The sequence below is a fragment of the Elephantulus edwardii genome, unplaced genomic scaffold (genome assembly GCF_000299155.1).
Source record: "Elephantulus edwardii isolate Elephantulus edwardi_28Jun2011 unplaced genomic scaffold, EleEdw1.0 scaffold00021, whole genome shotgun sequence".
NCBI lineage: Eukaryota > Metazoa > Chordata > Mammalia > Macroscelidea > Macroscelididae > Elephantulus > Elephantulus edwardii.
In genome coordinates, this window is record NW_006399771.1 from 12173393 (window position 1) to 12182616 (window position 9224).

Genomic DNA, 9224 nt, shown 5'->3' on the forward strand with positions numbered 1-9224 from the left:
AACAACAACAACAACAACATACATATTAATTAGATCTCACCAGGAAACAGCATTTACTGTGGAATTAAGTCTGCAATTGAATTGTATGTATTCAAATCATGATCCTGGCAGTTATAGCTGTGTTCTTTACTAACTTATTTTAGCTCTCCATCACTGGTTTCCACTTTAATGCAATATTATTATTATTATATTACCTAGCTCACCATTAGGGCACTCTGATGGCCTATACCATGGACCTCTCTAGCAGTTTAAATTCACCAGTTGCTGAAAATGATAGGAACACTCTTCCTGTGTTATTACACCCTCAGTAATCCACTGAGTAGTAGTCAGTAGTCCAGCTTTGAGTTGGTTCAACTCAATGACAATGAATGAGTTAGCGCACCAATAGCAGAGAGCCTTAAAAATCTTACATTTTTATCATTGTTAAGTGCTATCAAGTTGGAACCAATTCATATCTGACCCTCCAGTGGGTTTTCAGGGGCAATAATTCACATGAGAGGAGGATTCCCATCTTTCATACAGTATTAAATTAGTATTCAATATTATTATTGTTGTTATAATTTAAAGAACAAATGTTACATATTACAATAACCCTATGTGTAGCTATTAATATACCACAAAGCAATACCCATTGCCTCCAAGCTGATTCTAAAGCCTAGTGATCCTATAGGACAGAGGAGAAATCTTCTCTAAGGTTTTGATCAGAGCTCTTTTTAACACTATACCAGGAAACACAGACTTCCTTCTCTATCTCAGTCTTTATGTTTTAAACCAGTTGTTTAGAAAGACACCAAAAACCAAATTACATCAGGTTTTTGGAGTTTGGTGTTTTGTTGGTTTTTTTAAAATTTTTTTTAGGTAATAGAATTTAGTAGGAGAAGAATAAAAATGACATTTATAAATCAAGTGGCTTTTAGAATAGTGAAAATTAGAATCATCCAGCACATTACAGTAAACAATAATAGCATTCAGTTTACCATGTTTGGACGATTATAGATGAGAACTTTGTCTGGCTTATGTTTTCCTATCCTCAGTGCTTCTTCAAGAAGTGGTATATATTCGACTTTTCTTCCAGGTTCAATGCCAAATGATGCTGTTACAACCATTTTAGGCTAGGGGGGGAAAAGTCAGGGGGAGAAGAAACCACACATTGAGAAAGTTTAGTAGTAAAAAGCCTGCTTAAGGTTGTCACAATATTTCAGGTACACGTTGACAGTTCAGCACTTCCAAAATGTTTGAATTGAATCTGTTCACCATTGAAAGAAAAACAAAGCCAAACTAAAAAGTTAATCCATTTCATAAAGGACCTGAAAATTAGCAAGCCTCTGAAATTTTGCATAGCTAACCATTTCCACATGAATCTCACTTACCTGCTCAAATTTTTACATTCAGAGTTGGGTTCATAAGCATGAGCTGTATAAAAATACCTGTCAAAGAATTTGTTAAGACAAAATGGCATGAGCTAGTGATACCTACACAAGTCCCAGGGCCCCTCACTTGATTAAGTCCCCCAAATATTTGATTTTTGCTAAGGTAATAACCTTTTAGGGAGCCCTCATGGCCTAGTGGTAAGAAAATGCTGCTACCCCGAAGGCTTGGTTCAAATCTACCAGCTGCACTGTGGGGGAAGGATGGACAATCTCCTCCCATGCAATTTACTGTTTCTGAAAACCTGCTGGAGGGTCAGCTATGAGTCTGTTCCAACTAGACACACAGCACACAACAACAGTAACATTTTATGCATAGAGGGGCAGATAAAAAGCCATCAGTAAGCATTTATAGTTTTTATATCAGCATCTCTAGAAAAATTACTAAAGGGATCTCAGGGGAGAATAGACCTGAATTTGCAATATATATGTCTAGTTCTTCACTTGATAATTTCCTAGTCATATTTTAAGATGGAGCACAGTGTCTTGTAATGTAAAAAACATCTACCCTGCACTAATTCCCTTATTTGGTACCTTTTTATTATGTCTCAAATATCCAAGTACTTTCAAAATATTCAATCTCCTCTACTATTGCACAGCAAATTCTCTGAGTCTAGGTTTGGTTCATTTATTTTTTTAATCTCCTAGGTGTGATTCAGAGCTTGTCAAACAATTAGCTATTGATAAATATTTGTGAAGCTGAGCTTAAATTCTCATTATTTCACCAAAACAAACATCCTTATATTTCTTTAAGTACATTGTTTCTTTACCAAGAAATCAAAAGCAAAAGAGAGAGATATTAAATATTCAGGAGACAGTAAAACTCAAGGTACTGTATTTATTATTACTAAATTCTGATGTCTGGATACTATATACCAGGAATGCTTCTAAAATGTCAAATGTATATAGTATTTGATGCTTTAGGGGATCTTTTAGTACACCTGGAATTGAATTTCAATGCCATAGTACAATTTGCTTCGAGTTAAAAATGTTGGAATCAGAAAGAGGGTCAAAGCCCCATGTGAAGGCAGAACACACTCTTCTCTTCCACTATATAAAGTCTTCTTTGGAAAGAAATAAAAATTTTAATAAAAAATGCCTTGTTTCCTTTTATTATATTTTAAAGGTCAGGCATTGGAATAGAATTCATATTTGAATATCCATACAAGTCTTAGTGGTGTGGTGTTTAAAGTGCTCCACTGCTAGCTTAAAAGGTCACTGATTTGAAACCACTAGCCAGTTCACCGTAATAAGGGGAGGCGGTCTGCTTCCATTAAACCCTACCGAGAAGTTTTACTCTATTCTGTGGGTTGTTCAGAGTCAGAACCAACTCAATGACACTGGATATTTTGCTTTTGTTATTGCTGTTTTTGAAATATCTTTATATTTTAAAAAATAGTCTCATAGAAATCCAATTTTAAAAAAGGCATTGCATATTAAGTGGAAAAAAATATAAAATATATCAGGACTGACATAATTCAATAGAGACAAAATTATATAATTCCTCCAGAAAAAATACTTCCTTTTATAGTCCTATTACCAGTTTTCTATTGAAATAAAGTCTATTCAATTTTATCTGAACTGATTAATTAGAATATATTCTGTCCATTTTCATTTGTTAAAATGGAACTTCTTCTGTCTACCTGTATATTTCTTTTTTTTAACCTGTGTATTTCAAAATAATGCTATCAAAATCTCCCTGATTTTAACTACCTATTTTATTAAGAGAAATCAAATTTGCTTCTTTGCACCTCCTTGAATTCATTAAAATATGCACTTGTTGCCTAAATTATTTAAATGGTGTTGCATGTGGGTGTACATATATATACAAGTACATGTGCATAAATTCATACATATATAAGTAATGTATCTAGCCACATTAGCACAAATTTTATACATCCTCATGTTTTTAATACCTCAAATTTCTATACACTATAAGGGACCAGTCCTTGGAGAAGGACTGGGAGGGTGAAGCACCAGCACAGGAGAGGAAGACCTTCTATGAGGTGGATTGATTCAGTCACTGGGATAATGGGGATAGGCGTGTTGGAGACAGTAAGATTGGCGAGGGATAGAGCAGGGTTTGGGGCTGCTGTACATAAGTTCACTATGAATCTCAGGCAAATTGATGGCACATAACAACAACAAAGTAAAATATGTTTAAGATTTCTGTAGCAGATAGCTTTTATAGCTTTCATTATCTGTACTTCCCAGTTGTCCTACTGATTCACAGATCAGAGCCTGACTTGAGATTTCTGCCTAGATTTCCCTCCATCAACACTAATTTAACCTGTTTTCAGAAAATAAATAAATGCAACTTAAGCTACATAAAGTGGCTAACTGCAACTTTACAAACCAACCTACTAGTTCTAATAACTTATCTATTACCAGATAAAGTAAGATATATAAAAGTTTTTCTTTAGCATTCGTATTATCCTCAATAAAGATTAATTGCTTTTCCTGTTAAGAATTTAATCTTTGAAATTGTAAAACCCTAAAGGTTAACCAGCTCTTACTATTATAATTAACTTGCTTCCTTCATCATCCCATTACACTCCTTCACAACACTCACTGCTTTACACGTAGCATGTAGGCCAAATAACAAAGGTTCTTATTCCTGCCTAGAGCCTTTTCCCCTCAATGATATCATACTTGCAAGATCTGCCTTCTCTTGTTGTTGTAGTTATGTGCTGTCAAGTCGCTTGTGACTCATAGCGACCCCTATGTACAACAGCTCTAAACTCTGTCCTGCGCCAATCGCACTGTCTCAGACACATCCATTGTGATTACCCCAGTCACTGAATCAATCCACCTCATAGAATGCCTTCTCCTGGCTGGCCCTCCACCTTCCCAAGCATGATGGCCCTCTCCAAGGATGGGTCCTTCCTTACAACATGTCCAAAGTATGTTAGATGAAGCCTCAGAATCCTTGCCTCCAAAGAGCGCCCAGTTTAACCCTCTCCAGGCTGAATCTGTTTGTTTACTTAGTAGTTCATGGTACCCTCAATGCTCTTGTCCAGCACCACAGCTCAAGGCATCAATTCTCCTTCTATTCTCTTTAGTCATTGTCCAACTCTCTGATGCATACAGGTGACAGCAAAGACCATGACCTGTATCAGACACACCTTAGCCTTCTGTTAGCATTTCTAAATCAGGACACTCACCTGTTCAATAACTCTGACCAGACAAGGCCTACAGAAACCAACTCATATAAAACTGCCTTTGCAATGTCCCCTTCTCTTCCACTTCAGTCACACGATGGGGTACTATCTATCCTTCCAAACAAACTTGACACTTTCACACTTACCATCTGACTCATCTCCTTCTTCTCTCCTCTTCAATATTGTCATATTGCCCAACGACAATCCTTACTTACTTTAGGAAGTTCTCTCTTGCAACAAAAACTTGAAATCAGAGATCTGCCAACCCTGGCTTACAAACCAAAAGTCTCCCCCAACCTTATTATGTAAAGCTTAACTGGAGGAAAATGTGTCCTTTCATTTGGGTATCTCCTGTGGCTGCCTTTGTGGCACCATTGCAGAGGGGAGTAGCTGTAATGTAGACACCGCAGACTGCGAAGCCTAAAATATTTATTACCTGACCTTTTACAGGAGTTCTTTGTCAAATCCTGTTCTAAATTCATAGAACAATAACCGCTAACATTTTTTAATGATTCCTATGTGCCAGGTACTCTGCTGTTTTAGTTTCAATTTCTCATTGATATTTCACAACAGCCTTCTACGTTTGCTATTTTAGTAGCACATTTTCCACATGTGACTCTTCCCTTGCCATCCCTCCTTCGTAACTGCTGTGATGTCCCACTACCCCTGGCAGTACATGGATTATAAAACTAGTCATGTGTCTCATCCATTTGACAAGTCTCATTTATTATCCAGCACCAATGATGGTGGTAGGAACACAGTGAATGCTTATTAACTACACACTGAGTGTCTGAATTACTTTTCTTTGTATATTCTATATGCCCAAATATATATCAAGCTGACTTGAAAGACATATATGCTCTTTTGTATTTTAAAATTACTCACAATACCTAGCAAGATATCTTTTACAAAATAATTATTAATAGATACATGTTAAATAAACAGAAAGTTTCAAGTGTTCCTCTGAAAAGCAAGATCTAACAAGTAGAAATCAGTCCTTTGTGGATTATTCAAGAATAGATAAATAAGGGGCTACAAGGCACAGGACTGGACAACATTTTGTTCTGATATACATAATTTTGCCTTGATTTGAACTTGACTTGACAACTCACAGCACAGGTGGTAATTACTTGAGACTCCACAAATAAAAGACCTACCTTTGCGTGATCAATGCGACTACTTAGTTCCTTGGATGCAAATCCTCCAAATATGAGACTGTGGATGGCTCCTATCCTTGCACATGCCAGCATGGTGTACATGGCTTGTGGGATCATTGGCATGTAGATGACCACTGTGTCACCCTTCTTGATGCCATGCTTAACAAAAACACCAGCCAACTTAGAGACCTGTAACAAAATCATGAGGTTAGGAAAGCCTGTTCTCTGTATATTTTTAAAGTAAGACAAGAAGATGGTCATTCTCTTGCTAGCTGACTGAAGAAGTCAGAGTAACATGTATCTGAGGGTATGATAATGATTTAAGAGCTATTGTTTTTGAGTCAATTCTGATAATCTCCAACAATAATCTAGATGGTAACAATAATAATAAACATTTGTGGTGTTAATTCAAAGGTGGCACCTCTCTGGTAGACTAACTCAAATCCATCAGCAATTCTGAGGGAGAAAAATAGACAATCTCCTCTTCTGAAATATACAGCCTCTGTCAGAAAGTCAGCTGGAGGATTTATTGGGAATTCGTCAAACTCAGAGGTCATGATTGATGTAACAGTCAATTAAAATAAATTGACTATTTTTAAGCCCTGTGGTCCCAGGGCTTAAATTTGTCAGATGTATTTGTTACACAGCATATTCCCTAAGCACCAATTTGTGCCATGTTTAGAATTGGAAATACAACACTGGATGAAAATAACTTTCCCACATAGAGGTTATATTCTAAATGGTGAATCAGACAAGTTAACTTCATAATTAAAAATCATAATTATACATTTTTATATATTTTGGATTAGCTGATAAAAAGAAACAATTACATGTGTAGGAGAAAAGACTCATTAAAAGTTTTCAAGGAAAATAAAATCAAAACCCACTGTCATCCAGTTCATTTGAACTGATAGGGATTCTCCATTGGATTTTCAAGCCATAAATCTTTATGAGAGAAGGTAACTCGCCTTGAACCACTGATATTTGATTGGCAATCATTATTCACTGTGACACTGGTACATCTTATAAGAAAAATAATACACAATATATTATTATTATTAATATTTTTTTAGGCACTCTGGTGGCATATTGGTAAGAAGTTATGTCTCAATCCCAAAGGCATAGAGTTAGAATCCACCAGTTGCTCTGTGGGAAAACGATACCATATAATTTATTGTCTCTGAATACCTGCTGGAGGGTCAGCTATGGGTCAGCCCTAAATTGACAGTACATAACAGCATCATCTATTTTAAATATAGTGTAAATGATAGTGCATTTACTTCTCATTCCAAAAATAATAATTAACTCAAAATAAGAAAAGTAGTAAGTCGCATACTCTGAATATCACTGTAGATTTTCTGACTTTTTTTATATTCTTTCTATTTTTTATTTCTCAAGTCAATTTTCCCTTATCATTTTCTTTATTAATTTCATATACATTCAGATTAAGAAAATAAAATTATTTTCTACTCAGTGTGTGTTTCAATGATTTCTAATAAAAAAGATAAAGGATTATAAGTACAAACATAATAGCACAATTATAGAAGGCTGTAAGAAGTACATCTAGATATAAATAAGAAAATAAAAATTAATTTATTTCAGAAACTACATTCTGAATACTCACTATACACCAGACTGATTTCTGATATATTAGCAAGCAGAATAAAACAAAGATCTCTACTCTCAGTGGCCTATTATTAGAGCAGAGAGAATATTATAATAAATAATAAGCAAATAATATATCATAGTAAAAGGCAATCAGTTCTCCAGGCAGAAAAATATAGAGAAGAATAACATGATTAGGACTGCAGTGTAAGACAAAGCAAGGATTTCATTCTCAATGGTTAATGATCTAAGTAGATCCATTGAAATAATGACCTTTCAACAGAGATGTATCGGAATTAAGAAAAAGTGTTTGTCTGTGAGTACAATAACTTTTTAAACAGAAAAATGCCAGTACTAAGATGTAACAGGGATCACAAATGATGTTTTTTAAGGAACAAGAAGATCAGAGATACTGGAGCTGAAAGAGTGAGTGAGAATACATTGGTTCAAAAAGTCAATGGGGTTAGGAAGCTGAATGGGTAACTAGAAAGATGATGGCTTGCTTACCTTTGAATAGAAAGTTCAAGATAATAAACAGAGGAGGCTCGAGAGAAGTAGGCCACACAGCTATTTGTGGCTCCTCTGATTTCATTCTAACTCTCCTACTTTCTAAGCAAATTCAAAGGATTCTACATCCTGCCCATTCTTCCCCTTTCTCTCTATTTACTTCCTCTGTTCAAATGGATAAAGGTTTGATGGAGGTTAAGTGCTCTCACATATTCTATTCTCTCCCACATTGCAAATTCGGTAATGTATTGCTACCTTTTTAAGAGCTAAAATCTATTTGACAGAAAGTTATAAAAGATACGTCAAAGTAATTATAAATCATGAACTAAAATTCTATGTGGAACTCAAGATCCAAGATAAACACTGGGACATTATATCCAAACACATTAGTGTGCAATGCCTGCAGAAAGGGGAATGATCTGTGATCACATTACTAAGTGACTATTTAAAGAGAACAGTGGGGAAACCAAAGAGAAGTCTGTTGTCATCATAGCCCTAATATTGCTGTTATAATATACATACGTTTACATGTAATATACATATACATAACATCTTAAACACTACCTATTGATGAACACATCTAAAATTCAAGGTCTAATCTAGCAATCTTATCTTTCTCCTGCAGTGGATAGATTAGAACTACCTAGTTTTGGTTTGGCAGCACAACTCCTTACTCATTAGTATGGGAATACTAACGACTAAGTATTACTAATACTAATCAAATACTTGTACTAATATAATGACAAAGGACAACAGAGGAAAAACTGATGTATTTGGGTTATGGTGATGGAGAAGAGTACTGAACATACCAGGGACAGCCGGGACAATAAATAAGTCTGTCGTAGAGTGGTTGAAACCAAGTTTCTCCTTAGAAGCTGGGATTTTGAAGCTCCATCTCACATACTTTGGGCACATGGCCAGGAGGGACCTGTCTTTGGAGAAGTATGGGGGGTGGGAGGATTGCAGGAGAGGAAGACCCCAGATGAGCTGGATTGAGACAATAACTGGGGTACTAGAGGTAAGTGTGTCAGAATCAGTGAGACTGGCTCAGAATAGGCAGAGTTCAGAGCTGTTGTACCTAGGGTCTCTATGAGTCTCAGGCAACTAAACAACACATAACAACAACAACAACAAGCTAGCAATGGAGCTCTGGTGACAGAGTGGTAAGAAGTTGGGTTGTCAACCCAAAGGCTCATGGATAAAATTCACCAGTTCTTCCATGAGAGACACATAGGCAATCTCCTCCCATGTGATTTACTGCCTTTAAAAACCGACAAATATTACATGATGCCACTGTTGTAGAATGGGACTGTCCTTGGGGTTGGGGAGAGACTGAGTAAGATGGGTTCAATAATGTATACTGCACT

At 35.9% G+C, this 9224-nt stretch overlaps 1 protein-coding gene across 1 annotated transcript in view; it reads right to left on the bottom strand.

Annotated features, from left to right (window-relative positions):
• The window catches only part of ACSS3 (acyl-CoA synthetase short-chain family member 3), a 285831-nt gene that overhangs the window by 206218 nt on the left and 70389 nt on the right, over positions 1-9224 (bottom strand). The window contains exons 3-4 of the mRNA XM_006882583.1: positions 5746-5934; positions 978-1112 (exon numbers count right to left, since the gene is read on the bottom strand). Of these exons, the coding sequence (XP_006882645.1) occupies positions 978-1112; positions 5746-5934 (324 nt within the window). The remainder of the gene's footprint in view (positions 1-977; positions 1113-5745; positions 5935-9224) is intronic.